The sequence below is a fragment of the Elaeis guineensis genome, chromosome 7, assembly GCF_000442705.2.
Source record: "Elaeis guineensis isolate ETL-2024a chromosome 7, EG11, whole genome shotgun sequence".
Classification (NCBI taxonomy): domain Eukaryota; kingdom Viridiplantae; phylum Streptophyta; class Magnoliopsida; order Arecales; family Arecaceae; genus Elaeis; species Elaeis guineensis.
Window position 1 is genome coordinate 16,642,991 of NC_025999.2, and position 27,452 is coordinate 16,670,442.

At 39.9% G+C, this 27,452-nt stretch overlaps 1 protein-coding gene across 2 annotated transcripts; it reads left to right on the forward strand.

The window, feature by feature from the left end:
• Positions 1 to 1,136: 1,136 nt before the first annotated feature.
• Positions 1,137 to 26,447, forward strand: LOC105060463 (protein ALTERED PHOSPHATE STARVATION RESPONSE 1). Of its 2 annotated transcripts, none has more exons than XM_073260840.1 (4): positions 1,137 to 2,353; positions 9,298 to 9,470; positions 18,333 to 18,556; positions 19,787 to 20,107. In XM_073260840.1, the coding sequence occupies exons 1-4, from the start codon at positions 1,348 to 1,350 to the stop codon at positions 19,914 to 19,916; spliced, it is 1,533 nt and encodes a 510-aa protein (XP_073116941.1). In that variant the 5' UTR covers positions 1,137 to 1,347; the 3' UTR covers positions 19,917 to 20,107. The 2 variants fall into 2 exon arrangements, with proteins under 2 accessions (XP_073116941.1, XP_073116940.1); XM_073260839.1 differs by lacking the exon at positions 19,787 to 20,107 and adding an exon at positions 25,488 to 26,447 and having other exon boundaries at positions 1,138 to 2,353.
• Positions 26,448 to 27,452: the final 1,005 nt, after the last annotated feature.

Sequence of the window (27,452 nt, forward strand, 5' to 3'; positions counted from 1 at the left end):
ACGACACAATAGTATTAGCCAGAAGATAAACCAGAATGGAGCTCAGGATCGATATTATGTCAGTAGTCCTCCCCATCATAGAGAGGTCCAACTTCGCCTTAAAAGATTTCTCATTGAATATAATATCATAAATTTTGTGCTCGATACCAAATAAAATAAAATTTTGCCAACTAAAAGCAAAAACATATTATCTATTAAATTATTCAAGTAAAAAAATTATTGCGCAGATCGGATTCAATAGATTAGCCCAAATAAAGATTGAAATCAGATATGCTAGTAGTATATGTATATGCATATTTATTTTATTTGATAAATATAAAAATAAATATAGATATTAATTGGATATAAAAATTATATCTATATTTATTTTAGATAAATATGTATATAAAATCAAATAATGAAAATATGGATAAATATAGACATAAGTTAAATAACTACAGAATCAAAGATCTTACCAAATGGATCGTAAATCAAATTAATGGCAAATTAATATTATTATATATCTCTCTTAAAAATTTATAATTATTATATAAAATTAAATAAGATCATAGATAGGATTGAATATTAGAATATGTATAAAATAGTTGTCTACCCATATTTATTTTATTTTGATGAATATGAATATAGATATGGATATTAATCGAATACTCAAATTTTTATTCATAATTAGATAGATTTGAATATAAAAAATAAATTTAAATAAATATTATCTATCCTACTTTCACTTCTAACCTAAATATCTAGGCATATGTATGATAGATCACAGCATCCTTCATTTGACCTGGAGCAATTTAAATACAAAAGGGCAATGTGACGAGGGATTATTGGAATGGTCCAGTGAATCTGGTCCCGGCATTCAAGTAATAGAAAATTTTACCTGGATACAAATCCAAGCTATCAAGCTTCTGCAAACGTGTACCGGCATGCCCCATGCTAATCGACCACCAAGCTTTAGCCGCAAACATGACCACTCAGACCAAACCAAACTGATCGCGGACCAATTGCCGGCCCAACAATGGCATCCCAAGCCACGTGCATTCAATGCTTTTTGGACGTAATTGTAAAAAAAATTATATTCCGTGGGCCCACATCTCGCCTTTTCTTCTTTTTTTTTTTAAATCTTCGCCCCTGCGAGGCGGCAGGCTGCCAGAGTACCAGCACGCGCTCCGCCGCTTATGCGGCTCGCTTTTCTCGGAACCAGATCCTTCCCTCCGGAGCTTGGACCCTTCTTCCCCCTCGAGCATCTCGGTGACCACACCGCACCCCTCCGGATCCCGTCACCTCCCATGCGCCTTAGAGGCAAAATAAGCGTAACATTCGGATGAGGAAAAACCAAGAGAGAAAACAATGGGGTGCGCGCAGTCACGGGTGGACAACGAGGAGGCGGTCTTCCGATGCCGGGAGCGGAAGCAGTGGATGAAGGAGGCGGTGACCGCACGCAACGCCTTCGCCGCCGCCCACTCCGCCTATGCCGTCGCCCTCAAGAACACCGGCGCCGCCCTCAGCGAGTTCGGCCAGGGTGAAGTCGCCTCCGCCCCCGGCTCCTCCTCCGCCGCTGCAACCGAACTGCCCACCGCTGCCTCTACCGTCCCCGCCGTCCAGCCTCCCATGGACACCCTCCTTCCCCCTCCCCCTCCGCTTCCGGACTTCTCCCCGTCCCCTCTCCAGCGCTCCATCAGCATGCCCGATCTACCCCCCTCCACGAAGTTCCCCTCCAAGTCCCACCTGGACGCCTCCATCCGCGAGGAGGAGGAGGAGGAGGAGTCGGCGGCGACGGCGGAGGACCGCGACGGTGGAGACCTGGACGACCACCGCCGCCAACGCCGCCCCACCGCCGCGAGCCCCTCACCCTCTCCCGCACCGCCGCCGCCGCCAATGCCAGCGGAGTCGACCTGGGACTACTTCTTCGCCATGGATGAGAACATGCGCGGACAGTCCCTGGGCCACCCCGAGGAGCTCCGGCCGGAAAGAGAGGAGGCCCTAGGGGAAAGCTTCAAAAGATCTGCCCCACCTTCGCGGTCGCACGCCGTGGATCACGATGCGGTCGGTGCCGATGATGACCCTCCGGTGACGCCGGTGAAGGTGGTCTTGGAACCCCCATTGCCACCGAAGATGGGGACTAAAAAGCAAAAGCAGGGTGGCGCGGTGCACCATCAGCATGCCGCCTCGGCGCCGCCCATAGATGCTAAGAGGGGGGAAATGGTGGCGGCTGCAGCCCCCAGCATCGATCTGCTGCAGGTCCTGACTGACGTTGATGACCATTTTCTCAAGGCGTCGGAGAGTACTCACGAAGTGTCGAAGATGCTTGAGGCCACCCGCTTGCATTATCACTCTAATTTCGCTGATAATAGAGGTGCTCGTCTCTTCCTTTCCTCCTCCTCCCTCCCAACCCCCACAATGCTTCTTTCTGAGCCCATGAAGTTTGAACTTCCATGCCCCTCCATCGCTTTACCTTAAATTTGAACTTTATTTTGGGTGTTGGTTTGTTGCAATCTTTCAGGTCCTGTTATGGGGCCGTTCTTTTATGGATAAATATCATTAGAAAGTGGGTCAACTTACCCATGTTCTCATTATTTTTCCAGATGGATAAGTTACTTTCTATGGATACATAGGGGATGCCTAAATCATTTTCTCATAGAGGCATTTAATTTTATTTCTAAAATTTCCCATGCTTATTTCTAATGCCTCCATCATTCAATACTCAATGACTCGATCATTCACTTTTTCCAAACTTAAAAAGTATAAAGGATATTATGAAAAATATAGATAAATTTTAGCAACTGATCTAGCAAAGTAGTAATGTAAAAAAACATGGGTAACATTATTCGAAGCCATTTTTCCATGAGTAAGAGAACATGTGTAAATTATTTTTTTTTCTAAATATTGTCTAAAAAAATATTTACCTAAAAAAATATAGATTCCCAGATAATTTTTTTATCACAAAAGAATGGACCTTATGGGTAAATATGATGAAAATATTGGTCAACTTTTTCATTGACCAACTTATCTATATTCTCATGTTTTTTAAGATGGATAAATTATTTTTCATGGATAGCATTTATCTATGAAATGAGGGGTAAATCTTACCTACCTAAGAGATGGCTAAATCATTTTTCCATCAGTCAATAGAATATCCATTTAATTTTATTTCTAAAATGCCCTATCTCGATTTTCAATGCATATATCATTCTATACCTAATAACTCAATCGTCCATTTTTTTCAAACTTAAAAAGCATAAAGGATATTATAAAAAATATAGATAAATTTTAGCAATTTATATAGAAAAGTAGTAATGCAAAAGAACATGGGTAATAGATTCCGAAGCCACTTTTTCATGTGTAAAAGAATATAGATAAATTATTTTTCAGTCTAAATATTGCCTAGAAAATATTTACTTATGAAAATATAGATTTTCAAGTAAATTTTTTATCCACAAAAGAACGGACCCTTAAAGTTGTCAGCTCTCAGTCAAGTTTGTCTTCCAATTGGGTAATGCTATTTAGTGCCACATAGAAATCATTACTTCAAAAAGCCTATTGAGTGTATTATTGGGTGCAATTATTTTGGGTCAAGAAGGGGTAGAAAGCAAAATGTATTATAGTGAGATTGTGCCAGGTGTCTTGGATGTATCATCATGTTATAACCTCGAAAAAGAAAAAAAAGGGGAAAAGAGGTTGTATTGTATATGCGAGGCATTTTCACCTGGTTTCCAAAGCTTCATAGTGGAGGAACACAGAAAAGAAGAAATTTTTGAAGTAGGAAGCTCATAGAAGCAGCAAGTGGAAAGTCTATGGTCAAACTTTTGAGGAGGCAATTATAAATGTCGGAAAATCTTGTTCAATAACATGGTTTTTAAGTTTTGTACTTGAGGGCCCTATGAGATTTCCTGAAAAAGGTATAGTATCAAGAATACAAGTACATTCCTAGATAAGGAATCTATGGTTTTGCAGGATATGAGTTCTATTTGAAGATCTTAATACTTTTTAGATGAGCGATGTTTGTCGGAGATCAGCTTATAGGGTTAAGCATCTAATAGAATTATTTAGATAGTCTTTGACAACGGTGTGTGCATATATTGCTAAGTTGAAACGGTCAACTTCCTTAATGAACTATCAAATTGCAATGACACTTTTAGTTTTCTTGGAGTTTCACTAGCACTTTTAAATGTCCTAGAAAGGGAGGAGAGATTTGTTGATGAAGGCACATACTACTAAAATGGATGTTAAATGACTAAGTTTTTTGTGAAAAGCTGATTTTCTACCATACATGATGCAAAAGCATTAGAGTGAAGCCACATGATGCCTAATTCTGAAGCCTTCAAATTAAGGTTCACTGAACTAGAACCGAATCCATGCTGGCTAGCCGGCAGTATAGTTTGGTACATCCTCGTATTGGATTGTACCAGACTCAAGGTTTTACGTCCTGGCCGGATGGAGGCATCCTAGCCATCCCGTCCTGTTCCTGTGAGAAAACGGGAGCGGGACGGGGTCGGGACTTCGAAACCTATCTATGTAGGAAGAGAAGAAGAAAGAGGAAAGAAAGAAAGGAAGATAAAGAAAGGAAAAAAAAGAAAGAAAAGAAGAAGAAGAAAAAGAAAGGAAAGAAGGAAGAAAGGAAAGAGAAAGAATAAGAAAAAGAAAAAAAAAAAGAAGGGATAAGAAAATGAAATAAAAAGAAAAGAAAAGAAAGGAATATAGAAGAAAAGAAAAGAAAGAAGAAAAGAAAAAAGGAAAGAAATGAAAGAATAAGGAGAGATATCTATCGGGATGCATGACTGGGACAGCTGCCAAGATGGGACGGGACAGCGGGATGTCCTGTTCTATAGAGATACCGAGACATCTCTATCCCACAGGATTTAAAACCTTGATTAGGCTTGAACCAACACAGCAAAGAAAATGAAGGAGAGGGAGAGTCAAAGAGGAAGAGAGAGGGATGGAGGAAAAGAGAGGGAGAGGTTGGCTGGCCATGATGATGGCCTTTGGAGGGCTGCAGAGGGCCACGAACGACCATGGTGCGTGGGATAGGGTGACTCGGAGAGAGAGAGAGAGGAGGGGAAGGAGAAGGAAAGCTGGCCATGATCGGTGGTGGCCGTTGGAGGGCCAGGGAGAGCCTTGCTTTTTTTTTTTTTTCGATCGTAAAATCGCAATTCTTTATTTTTTCGCTGGTTCACGATGAAGTTGACAACTAATTTGCCGACTTCACTGTGAAATAGCAAAAAATAAAGGATCGTGAATTGGGATCAAAACGGGGGCTTCTCACCTCTATTTCAATCGGATGGAGGGGGAGGACTCTCCGGGGGTTCTTCAGCCCTCCGACGGCCATTGTTGGCCACGACCGGCTCTCCCTCTCCCTCTCTATTTCCCTCTCCAGTTCATCCTCCTATGCACGACGGTCATCCATGGCCCTCTGGTCGCCTTTGACGGTCTCCCCCGCCTTTCCCTCTCTTTCTTTCCCCCTCTCACTCTCTCTCTTCCTCTCTTTCCTTTGGTGTTTCGGATTCCTTGTCGGAATCGTACCAAAATGTCACTAGTATGGTTTGGCACACCCAGAACCTCCTGGTTCGGGTCGGTTTGGTCAACACTGCTTCAAATAGCAGTCTTCTAAGATGAATCCAATTTCTCTATTGAGTAGACAAAAAAGACATCGATGAGCAAGTTTAGGTTTAGGTTCAGCCATGAAAAATCATCAAGTTTTAAATATTGGGCTGGGCTTGGCCTGATCTATCCTTAAGCTAAGGCTCTGGTTGGGGATGCTATAGCATTTGGCATAGAAGCTATTTTTAGCAAAAGTTACATTTTGAGGTTAAAAGATGCTTTTGGACAAAATAGTTTTGTTGTAAAAGTATTTGGTTGCAAGATCCAAAAGCGATTCTAAAGCTGTAGAAGTGATTTGCTTTGTGTTTCGCTAGCCAACATAAAAGCTGCTTTGGGGTGACAGAATGACCAAAAGGACAAAGACCCAAAAATGATTCTAAAATTGTTTGGCTCTAAGGCAATGAGTACCATAATGCAATTGGAGTTTCATAAAAACGATACAACAATTTTTTTTTGCTTAAAGCTAGTCTGAATAAAATAAAATAAAATAACATTGTATAATCGTCAAATACATTTCAACAAAAAAGAAGACATTCCAATACCTATCTATTATATTAAATTATTATGTGTATTTTCATGCACTTGAACCATGAAGCTATCATCTTGTGCTACAATTTTTGATGGAGGCTCTTGTATAATCTCCTCACGGGCCATATCACCCACAACAAACGGTATATAATTATCATGATTATCATCCTTATCAAACTCCTCATTTACTTTGAATGCTTTCTAATGGATTGTGAGTTGCCATGCTAGCAACAATGATTATCGTTTTGTCATCCAGATATCAGGCATTTGGTTAAATGTATCCCATCTTTGGACTCCAAATGTATTGAAGTGATGCATGAGCTTGGTTGAATACCTCATTCTGGACCCTTCTTTTGATTTCTATGTGAAATTGAGGAGCATGAGATCTTTATCCTTTTTGTGGGGCCAAGCACACTTTCATGTTTGGATATCCCACTTTAATAACATATTATTTAACTATTCCAAAGTACAAAGATTGTTATGTCAAATAGAATTATCATTCATTCTACTCATAAAGTTAGAAATAAAAGTTGTTACACACCACCTTTTGGATGAGGAAAATTTAATTTTGGTCTCCAAAAAACCTCAATGAAAACATGTTTATCATAAGCAGTTCTTCACACCCAATCCATACAAATGTAAAACACTTGCCAGACCCAGATATTGCTATAACATTATGTGTGCAATAAGATCGCCTCCCTATATATGAAATTTGTTTATTCATAGGAACCACCACATGAATGTGTTTCATCGATAGCACCAATACAATCTTATGCATTGTAAAATAAGTAAAGAAACTAATAAATATGGAGAATTATAGAATTTACATATAAGAAAAGATATCATGTTAAGTCCTTAACTTGAAATAGGGGTAAAATTTTGGTCTTTGTTCAAAGTATTTAGGGATGGTATCATTATAATTTGGTGGTGGCCTTGTCATGTCAAATTCAAATAGCTTTGATGCTCGAAGAACTTTATGCACCAGAATGTTGAGTTGTTCTGAACAAATTTATTTCCAATTCCATGGTCAAAGATCAGCAAGAAAATGGCTGTTGTATTTTATGCAACCACATGCCAGTAAAAATGGAATCATTTAGATCAGATTGCTGAGCTGGGTTGAACCAACCAATTTGGGGCACACTGAACTGGACCGGCTGGTTACGAGCATGGTTCAGTCTTTTCAAAACTGTAAATCCCTCCCTATGGATGATGTGGACAACTCCCAAAGTGGAGTCCTTTCAAAACCATCGACGTAGAGTCTCTTCGAAACCCTTGCCTCTCTCTCTTTCTCTCTCTCTCTCTCCCCCCTCCTCCTCCAACCCCTCTGTCCCCTCTCCCTCTCCCTCCATGTAGATCCTTCAAGACCCTTGTTGCCCATCATGCACCCTTTGAAACCCTTGCCTCTCTCCTATCTCCTCCTTTGGCCTCTCTCTCTCCACCCTCCCTTGCTCTCCAGTCTCCCACCATTCTTTTCCCCAATCCTCCTTTTTCGAGCCTAGGGTTGGATGATGGCCTTGATCTCCTCCCTGCACAATTGTATAGTAGGGAGACTGCGATGGATAGTGACAATGACAATGTTGACTATGGATTTGGCCTCTCTCCCTTGCTGTGAAGCTCTCAAAGCTTTTGGTTAGGTGTCTCCTCCCTCTCCTTCTCCCTCCCTCTCTCCCCCTCCCTCTCCTTCTTCCTCTCCTCCCTCTCCTTCCTCTCCAGCCCTCTCCCCCTCCCTCACCATTGTTTTTGTATGCTGCGGTTTTGTATGGTACAGACTGGTATCATATTGTATTGGTCATTTGTAGGCATGTCTGTTGGTACCAATTTTGCGATCCTTGATTTAGATAGTCTTCCACAATGGTGTACGGACATCTTGCTTAAGTTGAAAAGGTCAACTTCCTTGATGAACTGTCAAATTACAATGACCTATATTTCTTTTGCTGTCTCACTAGGAATTTAAATGTTCAAGGAATAGGAGAAAAGTTTCATTGATGAAGGAGCATATTACAACAAATGGATGCTAATAGATAGTTTTTGTGAAAACCTGATTTCTACCATATATATAGTGCAAGAACATTATAATGAAGCCACATGCTGCTAGATTTGGAAGCCTTCACATAGCAATCTTCTATGATTAATCTAATGCTTCTTTTGGCTTACAGAGTGGACACAGGCATTAACAAGGCAAGTTTAAATTTAGTTTGGGCTATGACTAATCATCAAGTTTTAAATGTTGGCTTGGGCTTGGCCTGATCCATCCTTGGGCTAAGTCTCACTAGTTTGAGCATGATCCAATTGTAAAATTTTTGGCACAGGAGTGGCTTAGCCAAACTTGAGAAAACCCTAGCTTGATCCATGCCATTCGTAGCCATGATACAAAGAAAGAGATGTAGGTATAGCAGTTGGTGGCAGCAAAGGTTCTTGCAGTGGGTGATGAGGTATTTGGAGATGGTTGGGGCAATGAAGGTGTCAATGGCAGTGAGTCCAAGAAAGATAGTGTGAAAGAGAATATAAATGGGGCATGGAACATGTGATAGGAGTAGGAGAGGTACTCTGGCAATGATGGTGCTTAGGTTTCTAACTAGAGCAGCTGGTGCTCTGATGTTTAACCACTGCAACTGGAGCTCTAGTGTCTAGTGATGATGAAGGGATCTAGAGATAAGGGAAAGAGAAGGGAAGGGACGGAGAGGAGGATAGGGGGATGCTTGGCAATGCCCTGGTGTTTAGTGTGAAGAGGAAGGTTATTGACCCTTAAGAGAAGATGGGAAGTAGGAAAGATGAGGGAGGGAAAGAGGTGGAATCAAGGATGTTAGATTTAGGGACAATATATAGTTAAATATGATAAAATGTGTGGGTAAATATTCATTTAATAATAGTTTAGAGCTCTAGGTCAAGCCTATGTAGACTTTTGTTAGTTTGAAACTGATCCACAAATTACTTGGTCTAGCTTGTTAGCTGGAATTCTCTGGTGAAGCCTAACCAAAATTGAACTACTCATGCCTTGTATCCCTTTTATATAAGGGTGAGCAACTGACTTGTTTCTATCTCCCATGTGTCCGTTTTATTTACTTAACTTTGTTCTCGTGAATGTTCTCAGATAGAGATTGTGTTAATCGTTATTTGTGTTGTGTTAATCGTTATTTGTGTTTTAATAATAGTTGTATGTTTCCTTGTTCATAGGACACATTGACCATTCTGCAAGAGTCATGCAAGTCATCACATGGAACAGGTCATTCAAGGGCATACCTCGTGCTGATGGAAGGGATGATTTTGATAATGATGAATGGGAAACTATTGCTACTGTGTTGGATAAGATGTTGGCATGGGAGAAAAAACTATATGATGAAGTGAAGGTATATGATAAATTTTCAATTCTCTTCATTGGTGATCTAACCTTTGGTTGCCTTTTCTTCCTTATTCATTTTTTTAATTGAAGTTGGTTAGCTTTGTAATAGGGAAGAAAAAAGTTTATAAATATTTTTTTCCTTCATTTTTTTGAACATATTGACCTAGAAAATTAATAATAAGATTGTTTACTATATACAATGTTTACCCTTTACCCATTGGCTTAAGCTTTTGGGGTCCATTGGTTAGTTAGCGTGGCATCAAAATTTAGATTTGTTGGAGGTCACAAGTTCGATCCACTCAATGCAAATTATTTATTCAATTAGGCTAGTTATTACTCTGACTCATTCTAGTTTATTGTGGTTGTTTTCTCGATTCATATTAGTTGTTGGGGTCGCTCCACATGTGTGGTTCTAGCTGCACATGATGGGGGTGTTAAATCTGATATACATTGTGGACCCTTTCCCAATTATCTTAAGCTTTTGGCTCACTTGGTTAGTTAACAGTTCTTCTAAGGCACATGTCGAATACTTTTTTTAAGTATTCTTTTTTAAAATTCTAAAAGTCTTCAAATACTTCTTAGATATGCTCGAGCTGCTTCTCCCATACCTCTAAAAATGAGAGAGAGAGAGAGAGAGTGCTTTATGTTTTTTGGATGAATGTTGACCTTTTTCGAATGATGAATGATAAATTTTGGAGTTTGCGATGTTGTTACTATTGTATGGACTATGGAATACAGATTATAGTCTATTGATTTGAATGATGACTAAATGGAGTTTTTGAATGTTAATGATATTTTTGGAAGTATAAACTATGTTATTTGATAAACCATTGTGCGTTTTTGATGCTTTCCTACATACATTTAGATAAATATTTATTTGTTAAGCACCATATTATAGCTCTAAAATATCACACTTTTTCAAGATTTTCCATGTTGGTGGATCTGTAACCCTTATCCATGTCCATGCTTCATAGATGCCTAGAGCTCCTTGCCTACCTCTTTTCTGCACCCCATAACATTTAGAGGCATTCCAACTGCCTTTCCCGTACAACACAACAACCAATTAAAGACTTCAGAAAAAGGAAAAGAGAGAAGAAGGAAAGAAAGGATAGCAAGAGAAAAGAAGCAATATACACGTAAGAATAATGAAGCAATGCAAAAAGGAGAGAGGTAGAGGGACAGGGCAGGAGGTAACAGGAGCATTGACCAAACAAAAAGAATGCTATTGAAGAGTTAATAGTTTCTGTTATGCATGAGAAGTAAGCTCATTGGAAGAGGGTGAGCAAGCCTTGCCTCAGCAACTTTGGTGGATGGTTCATTAGCTTCTGTAACAGGGGGTTGTAAATATGAAGCATTTAAGAACAAAAGACAAAAAGATTGTTGCTGAATAATCATGTGTTTTGAATTCTGATGCTCCTTTAACAATTGTCCATGGTTTAGACCCTTGACTAGTAAGTCAATAAGTACCTGAGTGGCGTGAGTGACAAAAGGAGATGGTGAAAAGAAGCTTGAACCAGGTTGACTTGTAAGCAATACTCAGTTTTCTATAAGTTTCTTATGACTAGATGATGATGTCTTTACTCAAAAAAATACTGGAGGATAGTATCCCTTGATGATTCATAATGTGCATGTCTGAAAATTGTGCACATCTGCTGCTGAATGATGCGTTGATAAATTGCATTATCAATGATGTGTTGTGCTGGTTAGACTTGCAGGCCCGAGCAAATCCCCATCATGTAATTCAAAGTTCTTCCCTCTAGTTTCAGCATTGGGAGCACCCTATGATTCCACATCTGGAATTATTACTTTATCTGTAATTTCCATGTGATACCATTTGCTTGATAAATTGTTTGCAACCTGCTTTTCCATGAACAGTCAAACTACATTGAGTTAGATATACCTAACAAAACCATTAGCTTGCAAAAATCTATTTTATTTGTTTTATTTGAGTCTTCACTTTTCTTTCATCTGTACTTTGTCAAAAACTTAGTTTCCAAAATTCAGTTTCTTTATGAACTACTAGTTATGTTGATGAGTTCTCACATTCATCTTTGTTTTAAGTCCATAGCATACAATTTTTATTTATTTGTACTCAGTTTGAGGAGAGATCAAAGTTTCCTGTACCGGTACCGGTGGCCGGATCGGCCGGCCGGCGGTACGATACGGCACGCCTCCGTTCCGTTCCGAACCGAGGCGAACCGACGAAGGAAACCGGGAAAGAAAAAGAGAGAAAGAGAGAGAAATAGAGAGAGAGAGGGAAGGAGAAAGAAAAAGAGGGAGGGAAATCCGCCGGAGGTCCTTCGGCGGACAGCCGTGGTCGTCGGGTGGCGGAACAGCCTCCCGCGGCTCCGCGCGGGGAACAAGGGCGATCCGCCCCTGTTTCTCGATTTTTTTTTTTAAAAAATTTTTCAAAATGAAGTCGGCAAGTGGTTTGCCGACTTAATTAAGTGAAGTCGGTAAACTACTTGCCGACTTCGTTTTGAAAAAGCTTTTTTAAAAAAAAAATCTGAGAAACGGGCGATCCGCCCCTGTTCCCCGCGCGGAGCCGCGGGAGGCCGTTCCGCCACCCGACGATCATGGCTGCCCGCCGGAGGGCCTCCGGCGGCCCCTCCGGCAGATCCCCTTCCTTTTTTTTCCTTCCTTCCTCCATCTCTCTCTCTATTTCTCTCTCTTCTTCTCTTTTTCTTCCCGGCAATGGCATGTACCGTTTTGCATGCCGGAACCGTCTCGGTTCCCTGCCGGGATGGTTCGGCACGCCTCGTACCGGGCGGTTCGGCCCGGTATGGCAAACCCGAGAGATTATTGACTGTAAATGTAGTATAAAGCATGTCAACTGTATGTGAGCATATATTTTTATTTACATTTGGGATTTAGCCTACTTGTATCCATCAACAGCCAATTGCATAAGATAGTTATCTCTATATTGCGGCTGTTCTTGTAGGATTTGTGGTAGTACCCTCATCTAGTTGAGGTTATCTTGGCCAAGAATTCAAGTCTGACTTTTGGAGGTTTCGTTGAAGTTGATATTGAGTCAAAGAATCAGTTGTAGACATTCTTACTTTGGTGAAGTATACCTTAATCCACAAAGCTTATCCCACTTACATGGAATGCTTGTTGATCAAGAAGGATCCGCATGCTTGTTTGCTCATGCATGTCCGTGTGCATTTGTGTAATGCACATGTGATGTGAAAGACATTCCCAAGGTTATCAAGAAATGGAGTCCAAGGAAACCAGGCTGGACTTGATAATATAAAGCCAAAGAAAACTAAATTTAGTTTTGAAAGATCTGAAATTACACAAACCACTAGCATCTGAGGATGTCTCTAAGTCAGTTTAGTTTCTATTTCAAGTTGGCTTATGCTTGTTATTTTGGTAATATTAAGTGAAGAATGTATAGGTTGTCATAGTTTGTGTAGGACAAGAAAGTCCTCTAGTCTAATTAACTAGGACAAAAATCTGTGATAGAGCCTATATTCCTTGTAATATGACTTGGAATAGATTTTGGAAGAACATCAAAGGACATCTATCTCAATCAATAAAATATTTATGTCTTTTGTTTTGTCTCTCATGAGTTTGATTTTCAGTTGGGAGAAAGAAGGAGATTTTCAACCTATATAACTCAAATCTGTAGAATAGAATAAGAGAATTGGTGAAAGTAGGGTCTAGGCCTCTTCTTTCTTCATTCAGCATCCCTAAATTTGGTTTATAAGGCCTCTATTTATACCCGATCCACACTTACACCATCCAGGTCTAATTCTTCTCCTAGTTGGAAGATGTTACAACTTTTGCAAAATAGCCACCACCAATGGAAATAATCATGAAATGCTAAAATTCTTTTGAAGCTGGTTCTCTACTCTTGCATTAAGTTTGTCTTGAGCCGCTTCACCCAATTTTCCTTGGACTGAGAGATGGGCCCAAACAAGATGTTTTATGTTTTGACCATCCTATTTTGAGATCCAAAAGTCATCTTAGGTTCCCAATTGGTGCATACATCAAATCTATCAAGGTTGATGCATCATCCGGTACCTCGTCAAGAGCTTCGTTTTGGTGCTTGGTAAGGGTGCAAATGAGTGGAGCTGCTCACGAACTTCATGACCTCAACTCGATTCCAAGCTCGACTCGATTCGGTTATTGTCGAGCTCAAGTTGGTCGAATGATTTTTTTGAGTCGAGCTCGAGTAGTAGGATACTTGGCTCGAAAGCTGGCGAGCCTACTCGAATTTATATATATATTTGAATAATATTATTTTTATTTAGTATATATATATATATTAATGTATATATTATTAGTAGGCTAAGGCTTGATTTCGAGCTTGAACTCGAGCTCGAATATGGCTCAGTAGATATTCGAGTCGAGTCGAGTCAATCTCGAGTTTTGCCTATTTTTTGTTGAGCCAAGCTCGAGCTTGGAATATTAAGACTTGATTGATCTTGTGTTGAGTTTGAAATTTGAGTATTTTGAGTCGAGTTGAACTCGAGCTTCTAGCTACTCGACTCAACTTGGCTCGATGTTACCCCTAGTGCCTGGCATGCGGAAATTGGATGTTGGATGAAAAAATTATGGCCCGTGGAAGTTAAGATTTGTGATTGAGTCTTGGATATGCTGGATCGTGCTTCGGGACCTTATCCAAACCTACTTGGGAAGGCTAGAGTTATCCATAACTGGTCTGGTATCCTCCTGGATCAAAGTCAAGAGATAGAAAGAGCTGTTAGTTTGTGAGCTTTGAGAAAATTGGAATATCTCTTCACATCTCTTCAGAGAGGATGGTGAAGAGAGGATGGTGATTGTCCTCTATTCTTGCCACATTGTACCATGTAAGTTGTCTGCATGTGTGTATGCCTATTTTCATCATTTTTGCTAGAAATCCAGGACTGCATTTGGCTTACGAGACCTATTTCATTTTTTTTTTAATTTCATTATATCAAAAGTTAGTTCATCAATAAGGAAAATGATCTTTGATTTCATTTCATATTTTCTTTTTTTTTGTTTTTGCATTTTGCAAGTTTGCTAAATTACTAAACTATTTTCAAAGCTCCTATATAAACTGCCTTATGGATGTTTATATGTGACTATTTACAATAACATGTTTGTATGTAACTATATATCCTTCTAAATGATTGTAATCATGGAATGCCGAACTGCCCCGAACTGTCTCACATCGGGCTGTTTGAGGCATGCCAAAACCGTATTAGCGGTCAACTGATGCGGTTCAGATGTTTGATTTAAAATGCTAGCAAAAACGGAGCGAAAGAGAAGGAAAGAAAGGACGAGAGAGGAGGGGAGAGAAGAAAATGGAAAGGCCACCGGTGGGCCGTCGAGGTGTCTCAGGCTGTATTTCTTTGCAAGAGAGATTAGAGAGAGCGGGGGGAGGGAGAGAAATGTGGGAGGTGAAGACAATGGGGAGGTTGTCGGAGGGCCGTCGGGTGGTTACCATGGCCGCCCCTGTTTTGAACTGCGGCATCCGTGGGGTGGATTTTTGCCATCCGGTGGCCACAGTAGATACTCGACGATCGTCCGACAGCCTCTCCATCACCTCCTCCATTTCTCTTCCTTCCCTCTCTCTTTAATCTCTCTCGCAAAGGACCTTTGAGCTCCGGAGGCCTCAATGGCCCTCGAGGGCCTCTAGTGCCACCGCCGGCGTCTTCGCCAGCCTCTCTTTTCTTCTCTCCCATTCCCTCCCTCCTCCCTCTCTCTTTTTCTCTCTGATTCTCTCTCGTTATCATGTCTTCGGGCTTAGTATGGTCTGATATAAGGGCGTACCGACTCATATCATTAGCTGGCCAGCACGGGATTTGGTTTCGAGCAAGCGAATCTTGATTGTAAATCTTGTTCACATAGTTCTTCATTTTTCATGTTGCTTATTTGAAACCTAACTTTCCTCACACTGCACTTATGAGACACTTTGGAGCTCATTTTTCCAATAAGCTTAAACATAGGTGTATGCATAATATAAAGAAAGGCATATACTTGCTTTATTTTACATTTTTGATCATTCACATTGGGCTTTGGTTATGCCCATAACCAATGGAAGTGAGTACAATGGATGGTTTAAACTATCATTGAATGTGGAGTGTGGACATGGGTTAGATAGATCTGATATGTTGTTATGCACTTCAATCTTGTAGCAAATATCAAAACATGATGATATTGAACTAAAGCAAGTTCTTTTTTGATATCGGGATCCTTAAAAACATTGGTATGGGTCCTATGGGAACTTACAAGCATTTGTATGAAAAACAAGTCCTAGAGCAGAAATAATTAAATCGTTTATCTTGCTTATTTTCATGTGCATTTATTTTTTATTTTTTACCTTTTTATATATTTAAGAAAACTACATGAGGTATAGGCATTGTTGTTGAAGGATTGCAATGTGAACTAGTGAGAGTCTCGACACCTTCCTTGTCCCCACCTTTTTAAATACTTTCCCCCTATTTGACAATTAAGAAGAGATGTTGGTATTGTTCAGAGTTTATTCAAGTGAACTCTGAGAGTTATGCTTTTCATATCTATTTTTTTGAATGGTAAGTAAGTTTCCTCTTAGTGCTTCTATTGAAGTGTTTAAAACCTTTAACACCCGAAATATTTGGTTCTTTTTTATAAGATGCAATATGACTGAGCAATTATTACATCATCATTCAACTTTGACATTCGAAGTTATGGAAGGTTTCTTGCTAGACACCACCTCTAGTAAGGCTAACATTGATTTCATAAGTTATTGATGTAGTAACCCAAATATTTATATAAAATGCCCATGTCCCACCACATAGGTATGCAGCTTTTCATACCTAAATGACATACATATTGTGTTTTTATTTCCAAAATGCTCAAAAGCAGTTACAGACACCTTGACATGGCGCCAATGTCATGAGCAAAGTCCACAAAATCGGTTCTGAAAACTGTAACGTTATGCTGTCAATTCAGTATGGTATCCACCCCATAGCAACATAGGTTTTGAACACTTTTTTCACTCTCAAGTCTCAACCATGGTGCATCCCAAAATTGGGCAGTATGCGGCTGTTCTGCTTGGTTTAAACTGATTTGGCTCATATACTAAACTAAGCCTTGGTGCCAAGGATCGCGGAACTGTCCTGAACTGTCCAATTTAGAGTGTACTAAGCCATATCAGCAGCAGATCGGGATGGTTTCAGTAATTGAAACGAGAAAGCGATGAACGATGGGGAGAGGGAGAAGGAAAGAGGGGGGGGGGGGGGGGGGAGCGTGCTGGAGGGCTCCAACTTCATCCGATAAAAGCAAAATAAAAGAAAGAAATAAGGACCGGAGGAGGGCAGAGCCCATCCTCCGACTTTCTAGCAGCATCGGCAGTGGCACAGCGGCCCTCCAATGGCCCTCTCTCCTCTCCCTCTCCTCCCCCCCTCTCTCTTCCTCTCTCCCGTTCTCCCTTCGCCTTCTCTGCTGTATTGGTCCAAGCCTAGTATGAAACGGCATGGGGGCATTACCGAATTGTGCCACCCGCTGACCAGTCCAGGTTGCGGTACTAGCACAGTGAACCTTGCTTGGTGCGATACAGATACCTTGCCAAAACACTACTGTAATGGTTGGTATGTGGGTGATACAATTCTGTATGGAAGCCTTTGATCATTAGTCAAGGTTCATTGCTGTTGGACTTGCAAATGGTATTTACAGGTCTGATTAGTGTTGTTGCTTATTACTTGAAGGTACTTTTGGAAAGCTGGATTATCGCATAGTCTTGGCATTTCACCGGTGTGATATTAAAATTGTGAACTAGTACAGACTGTATAACAAATTTTGTTGGGCTATGACCCTTCGGTCTTTTGAGTAATATGTGTAATGGTGGATCTCTATTTAGTCTTATCATCCATATTTGTAGATGATCCACTTGTTCTGATATGTAATGTTTGAAGCAAGGTTGAAAAAAAGATCAGTTTTGGCTTGAAATGGTCCAAAAACCAAGCAAAACCGAACGATTTGGTCAGTTTTGGCAGAAAGTGACTGAAACAAATTGAAATGAGCTTTTGTTGATTGTTGGGGGTGATTAGGGGATTTTTTTTTCCTTTTTTTATTGTTCTAGAAAATCTTGGAGACAATGTGGAACTGTTGGTATCACCTCACAGCCCCTTTTGTTTCCCTCTGAAACTAGCTGGTTCGCAACCTTAGAGCAAGTGACTGGATTGTTGACACCCATTTTTTGTGATGCCTCTCCCTGTTGATATATGGGATGGATTAATACTCAAAATCACGATGTGAAGAGTTAAAGCTCTTTACTTCTTTTTTTGCGGGAAAACATTCTAAATAAGTAAATTTGGTAAAAGCAAGCATGATCTATGGGATCTTTGTTGCTTTCAACTTGTAATTAGTCCTCAGTTTTTTTACCAAATAGGAGACATGATTCTAAATAGATTGGTGCATTCATGTAATATTTAGTGCACATCATCAATAAGTTTGTTTCTAGCTGCACAAGTTATGATCTGAGGTATCTCGAAGTAAAAAAAGTTAGTCATGACCTCTTTCTTTTTTCTCTTATTTTTTTTTTCTTTTTGGTTTTAGTCAACCTTTTCAACTGAAATTCTAAAATTTGGGTCAAAATTGACAAAGCCAAAGCTTTACCCAGGGTGACATCTATCATCCTTTGACAGTGCAAATATTTTCATCAATTGGTCGACCAAAATATCTTTTTTATTTGTCTTCAGCCAGTTGTAAAGATTTGGAGTTATGCTAACCATAATTGTTGCTGCTAAAGACTTGGAGTTATGCTAGCCTTTAGAATGTATTTCTTTTAGCTTATAATTGCTCATTGTTTTTGCAGAGAACATTCTTTTCTCTCCCTTTTTTTGCCTATTCCTGACTGTCAAAATCTGAATCTAATGGTAACTTAATTCGTGTAAGGCAGGCAGGTGAGCTTATGAAAATTGAATATCAAAGGAAGGTTGCTTTGCTGAATAGGCAAAAGAAACGTAGTGTCAGTGCTGAAGCACTAGAAAGAACTAAAGCAGCCGTAAGTCATTTGCATACAAGATATATAGTTGATATGCAGTCAATGGATTCAACAGTATCAGAAGTTGAATGCCTGAGAGATAATCAGCTATACCCAAAATTAGTGGACCTTGTCGATGGGTAAGTCATGTTGAAGAGAATCACTCCCCCACACCCCCCCCCCCTTTTTTGCATTTTGGAGTAGCTTTTCCTCAAAATTATGTTTTTCAGTTTCTTTTCTTGATCAACTTTTTATTTAATGATACTTATATTCTCATTTTGCTGTATGCAATATAGCTAATCTTCTACATTTGTTTTCTTCTGTTGTGTCTGACAATCTCTGGAAACCTTTCTCTTTTCAATTGCCACTTCTCTAAAGTTCTTCCCATCTTGAACCCTATGAATCAAATTCTAAATTAGCTCTTTTGACCTTTGATTTTTATTGTCATATTTAGTTTTGTGAAAGCTAACTAATAATCTGTTGCATTTTAAATGTACTCCAAATACTTCGAAAAATTTCTTTTTGTCAAACTAGTATGATATCTTTCTTACTTGATTCACTTTTAGAACTCAAATTATTCCACTATGAATGCATCAGTCCTTACACCATCAATAGCTCTTTATTTTTGCAATATTCTCTTGTAATTTCGTTTCTATTGAGCTGTTGGATTTATTTCAGCTTATTGTGCACTGTTGAGTCCACCACAATTGCACAGAAGTGTGTTATTATAATTATGTCTTCATGCTTGTTTCCTTACAATGGTTTTCAGAGTAAAACAGCAGTTCCCTGCAAATCTTTGGCATACATTTGAATTTCATGATCCTGTGAGAAGCTAAAAAAGTCAGTTTTAGAATAAATACATCAACAGGTTATCATATAAGCCAGGAAAAGCGAGCCAATTGAAAGTTGCAGCAAACAATGCACTGGCATGTATAGATAGGAACACCAAACACCAAACTGCTTGTGGATGTGGTTACATCTACAAAATGATGAGTTGATTGCTAATGGTGACCTCATCTGAACCCCATTCAACCTCTCACATTATGCATACTGTAAGAAAGGAACTCATTTTCGGATAAGATATTTGTTCCTCAAGCTTGACAATTTGACACATTTGAACCATCTTTAATATACCAACAGCATGCGTCCTGTCTATGCTGGCCAGAGGCCAGCAAGGCATGCTTTCCATATTGTCCCTTAACAAGGGATAAACTTGCATGAAAAAAATCTGTCAAAGGATGCACAATTAGCAAGCTGGATGTACCACTTTACGAAATTGATCTTTTCCCCTTAATTTAGATAATGTTAGTGCGAAATTATGTCCTCAAGGGATGGATGTTTTATTTATCTATGGGTCTGTTTGGTTGCAGGAAGTGGACTGAAGTGGGAAGTTGGCACTTTTTGACAGTGGCATTTTCAAAAAGTGTACTTCAGGGAAGTATGCACTTCTGCTGTTTGGTTTGCTGCCAAACTGAAGGCTGCCATGTTTCCTATATGTGAGGAACCCTTAGATGTGCTGCTAACCCACTTTCAAGTGACTTCAGTTCCCATCAATCTGAAGTTGGGAATGTGAGTTCGGTTTTTCTCCCTTGCCACCCAAACAACTATGTGGACTGAAGCCGACTTCGAGAAAGCGACTTTTGTACACTTTCCTGCAATCAAAGATGCCCTTATCTAGCACCATGAATCATCCTAAATATCTATGGTGAGCTTTGTTTGGCATATAGATTGCAGTCTCAAGAAGTTTTCCATTCCATTCAACATTTCACCAGTATCAGTGCACATCAGCAACATAAATAAGCTTCATACTTATGGAAAAATAAGGGACTTCTGAAGTGTTTACATAGGAGTATCAAGTTGCAGATGTTGTAAATACGTGACCTATGCTCATTACCTATAATGGCTCTCCTAGAGCTGCCTTATGTGCTTCACGTACTTCATGTCTTCATCATACAACGGACTTCAATTACTGCATTCACATGTTTGCAATACCGAGTTTGGTCTCCTTGGGTTTAGGACCTTGGAATCACCACCTAGCTTAGGTACCTAGGATCCTAATATAGATAAGGCCAAGAGTAAGATCTATGATAATGATGGGGAAGGACCTAAACGCGTACCCTACCACCTGTCCTAAGAGGAGGTATTGGTTTCCTAACTCATTCTAGGGTCCACACATGCTAGTAAATTAAAGAAAAAGAAACAGAGGGAAAAAGAAAGAAACGAGGGATGTCAATGCCCAAGAACCCTTTAGAGCTCCTTCATCCTAAGACAATTGCTAATGGAGGGCTAAGGATAAGCATTGAAAGGACATAAGGGAGAGAGGATCAAAATCAGTGCTGGTCTAGGGTTTGGTGGATTCAAGGTGGTAGGGTTTTACTAGGGTTTGCTAATTCTGGCCTAATTTTTAAAGAATTTGTGTGGTTTTTGGGAGAGGAGTGGGGGTACTTATGGGGGAGGATTGATAACCCAATGGCTAGGATTTATAGAGGGAGAGGATAGTGCTAAATCTAATGGTTGAGGAGAGGTGATAGATGGCTCAGTTCTATTAGTTCTAGTGTTTTGGAGGGGATTGATTAAGTGGCTAGGTTGGAGGGTTAGGATGCATCAAGGGTGTGTTGTGTTTCTTTAGGAATTTGAGGCTAGGATTGTGTAAGGGGGACAAAGGGTGGTTTAAGAGTGGAGAGTTAGGCTAGTAAGATCTAGAAGCTAGGATTGGTTCGGTTCGGTACTCCCCGAATCAAGCAGTTCGTGTTAGTACAACCAACCTTGGTTAGTGCTATGTGGTATGCACCCAATACCAAGATAGGCTATGAACACTTTCTCCACTCCTAGCCATAGTATTGTTCAAAGCCGGATAGCATAGGTAGGTATCAAGTGGTATAGGATAGCAAGATTTTAAGGATAGAGATGTCCTAGTATCTCTATTAAATGGAATGCCCCGCTATCCCATTCCATCCTGGTAGTTATCCCGATCATGCATCGCAATAGATATCCATCGTGTCTCTCCCCTTCTTTTTTTTTTTTCTTTCTTTTTTCTTTCCTTTTATTCTTTTATTCTTCTATCTTCCCCTCTTTCCTTTTCTTTTTCTTATCCCTTTCTTTCTTTCTTTCTTTCTGTTTTCTTCTTTTTTCTCTTTCCTTTCATTTTCTTCTCCCTTTCCTTCATTTTTCTTCTTCTTTCCTTACATTTTTCACATTTCATGTCTCTTTCTTTCTTTCCTTTTTCTTCTCTCTGCTCGCATGGATGTGTTTCAAAGTTTCGAGCTCGTATTGGTCCCATTTCCTCATAGGAATGGGATGGGATCGTTGGGATGCCCCCATCTTGTCAGGACATAAAATCTTTTAGGATAGTTCAACTCGGTATGAACAGTGTTTCAGCTCATACATCGAATCAAACATCACTATGAAACTGATATGTTACTGATACAATGTGGTATGGTTGATACGACAAATCTTGGATGTTGTGGATGTCATGGGATTAATATCAAGAATAGATGAGGTCCGTTATGACTTGTAAAGGATTTATTGGGTTTGTCTTGTGAACAAGATTTGGTGCAAGGAGAGTACCGAGGATAATGGTGGAGGGGATATATGGCAAGAGGATGCAGATGAGGGATCAAGTTAGTTTGCAGAACATTGCGGTGGCAAGAGAGGGGTTTCATTGGCAAGTGGTCTCCTATAGGGAGAGATGGTTGGAGGTTAAGTATGGGATGATTTTATCAAGGTGCACCCTTATGTATGTAGGAGGATTTCAAACTGGGACATACCTATTATAGGAGGGAAATTCGTGGAGTGAGAATATAAAGGGATCCATGAATTAGCTCAGGACATCCAATCTTACTCCAATTTTACATTGGTTCCATGGTAGGCTTAATTTCAATTGCATCTGTAGAATCCTATGTAATTGTTTTGATGTGTTTGGCCCTTGTGGTTGGGTTAGTTAGGTCAAGGTAAGGGTTAAGGATTAGGATTGGGTAGCTTGTATCTGATGGTTAATGCAAGCAATTAAAGAAGTGATTCGCCTCTACTATAGCTTGGAGTGTCTACACCTAGTACATGGCTTAGTGCAAAAGGGGCAGCCATAGTCAAGGTTGGCTTTGCATATTTGCTCAGCATTTACTGATCATAGAGGTACGACCAAGGACAGACTCGGAACTGGACCCCATGTCGACTGATCGACGGTACAAGTGGGTATGCCCCCATATTGGGGCCAAATTGACATAAAAATAAAGGATGAATCGAGGAGGAAAAGAGAGAGAGAAAAAGAGAGAGGGGAGGGAGGGAAGGAAAGGGAGGCCAGTGGTGGCCATTGGAGGGCCTCCGAGGCTCTTTGGGCTCCACGGTCCTCCACAAGATGCGAGAAGAGAAAGTGATAGAGAGAGGGGAAGGGAGAAAAGCGTAGTGAGGGAAAGGCAACAAGGAAGCGATCATGGCTGCCGGATGGCCCATATCCACCTCGCAGTGGCTGCGGCTTTGAAACAAGGGCCACCGACAGTCTTTCCCTCTTTTTCCTTCCGCTCCTTTTTCTCTTCCTCTCTTTCCTTCTTTCTAGCTCTATTTTTGTCAGTGTTCCAAATTGATTAGCCACTGGTATGGTTCGGTATGTCTCGATCTATCTGGTTTTGGGCAGTTCGACATGCCCCGAATCGTCCGATTTGGGATGGTTCAAAGAATCATGGGTACGACGTTGTGTATGAGCCACTACCTTACAACCATCATCCATAATTAGCATGCATTAGAATGAAATCTCTTAATCTCATCCATAGCCATGAAAAATTTTTGGAAAAATTGAATTTTCCATCAATTTGGTATTTGAAAAACAAAACAAATATGAGTAAGTTCTCCAAATTTAGCTAAATTTACCCTTTCCTTTGGAAATCCTTTGACTCTTTTTTTTTTTCTCTTTTCTTTAGTTTCCCAAACAACCCCAAAATATGTTTAAAAATAAAGAATTGGAGTCTTATTTCTCCCTCATGATTTGTAGTATCGCTATGTACTGTTTGGTACAGTGCATACCATACTGTAGCAAATACTCAATTGTCTCATATTGTATCAAACCACATACCAATACCGTAATAGGATGGTATCGGCATAGGGTCTGGTACCGAGATGGCGAATCTTGTTCTTCATTGATTGGCCAAATTAATCGACTCTTAACATATTCCTATGGGTCTTGGATATCTAATGCCTTTTAGACATCACATGATAACATAAGTATACCTAAGGATGCATGAATTAAAAAAAAAAAGAATGCATCTAAAAATATATCTCACACAAAGATCATGCTTTTTCTTTGGGCACCACTTTGAGAGGATCATCATTAATGGATCATATCCCTATCTATGGTATTTGGAGATTGGGTCTTTTCTTTTACCACAAACCCACTCATCAATGGAAAAATAAATATTTAGGTTGTCTTGGCATTTTGGCAATATTGTAAGTTCTTTTTTTCCAAAGCTGAAAACAAAAATACAATTTTTGTTTTTTCTTCCAAAATTTTAGAGACAGGAACATGTTTGGCAATCATTATTTCTTTTCCATAAAAAATAGATAAATATGTTTAGATGGTTCAGGAAGGTTGAGGGTAGCAAGGGAAAAGGAGGGAGAGAACTTTGATGTTGCCCCTGCGCGTACACTCACCTCACCATTGAGCTAGATCTTGGTCGATCATAAAGGAGGAGCTTGGAGAGAGGGTGATTGTTCATTGTCCCACATTCCCACTCCCACCACCTTGTTAAGCCAAATCTTTGTTGATCAAAGAGGAAGAGCTTATGGTAGGAGACTTATGGGAGGGTGTGGGTGGGGAGGGGGAGGGGGCAAGGCGCTGTTGGGCGGGGAGGAGCTAGGCTTTCTAGGATGGGGTACAGCTAGGTAGGTTGGATAGGGAGGAGCTTTAGGAAAGGAAAATTTCGATGAAGGGTGTGATGGAGCTGGAGGAGCATGTAGAGGAGAGGCAACTCAGGGACGGGAAGGGTGGGGAGGAGAGGGGAGAGGAGAGCTCAAGGAAGAGGATCCTTGTAAAAAGGAATGGGGTAGTGTGAGGCTGGGTGGGGAGCAGCAGGGTAGGGGAAGGTTGCTCGCATAGGGCCCAAGTGGTGTGAGGCAAGGTAGGAGACATGGCAGGGTGGAGCTAGGGCTAGGCATGAAGAGGTTGGGCCTCAGAAGAAGAAAGTGGGGGTAGATGAAAGATGTTTTAACAGAAGAGAAAGTTGGTTTCTCTAGCTTTCTCCTTTTCCAAAATCTTTAACCATAGTTTTTAAAAACTAAAAACTAAAAAAGTAGCAAACAATAAAATTGCCGCACTTTTCATTTTTTTTTTTTCACTTTTTAAAAACTATAAACTGAAAATTAGAATGATGCCAAACAAGCCTTTAGTTTTTATCTCAAAGGAATATAATAATCAATAAAAACAATATCGAGCTTTTGATGCAAAATAGAATGATGCTCTTCACTTGTTTCCATATTTGATTTGTAAATTGGAAGCCAGTATTTTTGAAGGAGCCAGAAGAGAGGACATTAGCAAGATAGAACTTTATACTCTGATGATTAGAAACAATGTTATTGGAATAGTTGAGCACAGTTTAGAAGGGGAAAGCATATTTTTAGCTTTGTATTGTTGTTTCACCCCAACTTCTTTCCATGTGGTTTTATCCAAGATGGACCTTAAATCCTGACTCCTTTGATTTGGAGGTTTGGAAAGAACAATACTGGAAGCAGAGCATCATAATATAGGTGCACCAATGACCAACTATGGTTTGCATGTTTAAGGTTCTATGTTCCTTTGTCACAACTATGGTTTTAGCTTTGATCATTGTTATAAGCAATTTTGTTTTCTGGGCATTTTAACCTCGTATCTCTTGTACATTTTTTGGCTGAAAACAATTGCATATGAGTGAACCATTATCTGCATTTTGAATGCCATATGTCAAAGCAAGTCATGATCCAACTACACAAAGCATTGGCCCCTCATATGTTTGGTTGATTTGCATTTGCTTTAGATAAGATACTTCCATTTATCTCACAGCTGAATATAGGTATATTGTATTTGTTCCATATCTTTCTTTAAGCCAGGATGGCCAAAATGTGGGAAGCCATGTATGTGCACCATGACAATCAGCTGAAGACTGTATTAAACCTAAAAATCCTTGACATCTCAAATGCTCCAAAGGAAACAAGTCAACATCATTATAAGCGCACGATGCAGCTGTTTGACGTTGTGAAAGGGTGGCATTCTCAGTTTGATAAACTTGTGAGCCATCAGAAAGATTACATCCAAGCTCTTAGTAGTTGGCTGAAATCAAACGTTATCCCCATTGAAAGTAGCTTGAAGGAGAAAGTGTCATCTCCACCAAGGCCACATCAACCCCCTATCCAGGCCCTCCTGCATGCATGGCATGACCATCTTGAGAAACTTCCAGATGAGCTGGCCAAGAGTGCTATTCTTAGCTTTTCAGCAGTCATTAACACAATAATGACACTTCAACAGGAGGAGTTGAAGCAGAAAGAGAAATGCAACGAGACCCGTAAGGAATATCTGAAGAAGACACGGGCATTTGAGGATTGGTACAGCAAGTATTCACATAGAAGAGCAGCACTATCTGAGGAGGCTGGGCAAGAGGGTGGTGAGGGAGCTGATCAAAAAGACCCTGTTGTAGAAAGGAAGATTGCGGTAGAGACTGTGAAGAGCCGGCTCGATGAAGAGGAGGAAAACCACGAGAAATTGTGCAAACAGGTGAGGGAGAAATCATTTGGAAGTCTTAAGACACATTTGCCTGAGCTCTTCCGGGCTATGTCCGACTTTGCTCATGCTTGCTCTGAGATGTATAAGATGTTGAAGTCGATCTCTCAACCACAGAATCCAGTTGCAAACTAGCTGAAAGAACTTGCGTGTATACAGGTCTAATGTGCACCTTAATCTTTCCTTTTAGTTTTAATTTATTTATTATGTTGTTCTAGTTTTTCACGTGCACTTGAGCAAGGAGAGTTGGCTTTTAAAATATCTCTTCAAATATAAGATATTTACTTTCCATACTTACCAAGTTCGTTGGGAATATGACATCAAATCATCACTTTTTTCTCTCAGCTATTTGCATGACAGACCTCCAGAAACTGTGATGTGTTAAATGTGGAATTGCCTCAGAATTTGTTTCTAATTGTTAATAAATGTAACAGATGGAAACTTAGTGACAGTGCCATTCCTTGGAAGAATGATAGACTGATGTTAGCAGGTTTCCTGATTGCTCGTTTAGATCTTTATATGTTCACAGACTAATATCAATGCACAGCTGTGGGGGATTGGAAATTTTATATTTTGCAGGGAAAACCAAGCAGCCACTATCTTTTTTCGAAAAACTGTGAAGTTGTAATGCCTGTTTGAATGTTGATATGAACTTTCCATGGATAAACTACTCAAATAGCCATGGATCAAATAAAAGAAGAGTGACAGGATGGAAGGTTCTGAAATATATGGGATACCTTTTCGGAGGTGATTAAGTGTACAGGTCCAAAGTTTTCCTCAGTTGTTGAACTCCATCCCTTCAACCGCTCTCTCGTTCCTCTCTCACTAGCCATGTATGGATATATTTCAGAAGTAATTTATTGGTGCTCTCAAACAGGAATGTAATAATGTAAGTGAATAAGCAAGGAGACTCCCTTGGCAAGCCAAGTAAATTTGCAGCCAGCAAAATGAAGTTGGCATGGAACTGAGTCCAAGTTGCAGTCAGACGGGGGTTCCAGATCAAAATGCGAATACAATCCATTCACTAAAGTAATCTTTGTCACTTTTGGCCTTTTTGGGTGTTGAAAATTTGAAATCCATGTAGAACGTATGGGAGAAAGTCTTCTGCCTAAGATTAGGGATATTCGTTTCATACACATGCATGAGGCATCAACGAAGAGAAGGGATAATTTGATGGTCCCAAATGAATTTTTTTTTTGAAATAATATTATTTTTAAAAAAATTATCAAAATAATATCGTTTCAAAATTATTTATTAAAATATTATTCAAAATAAAGTTGTTCTATGATAGAGCGATT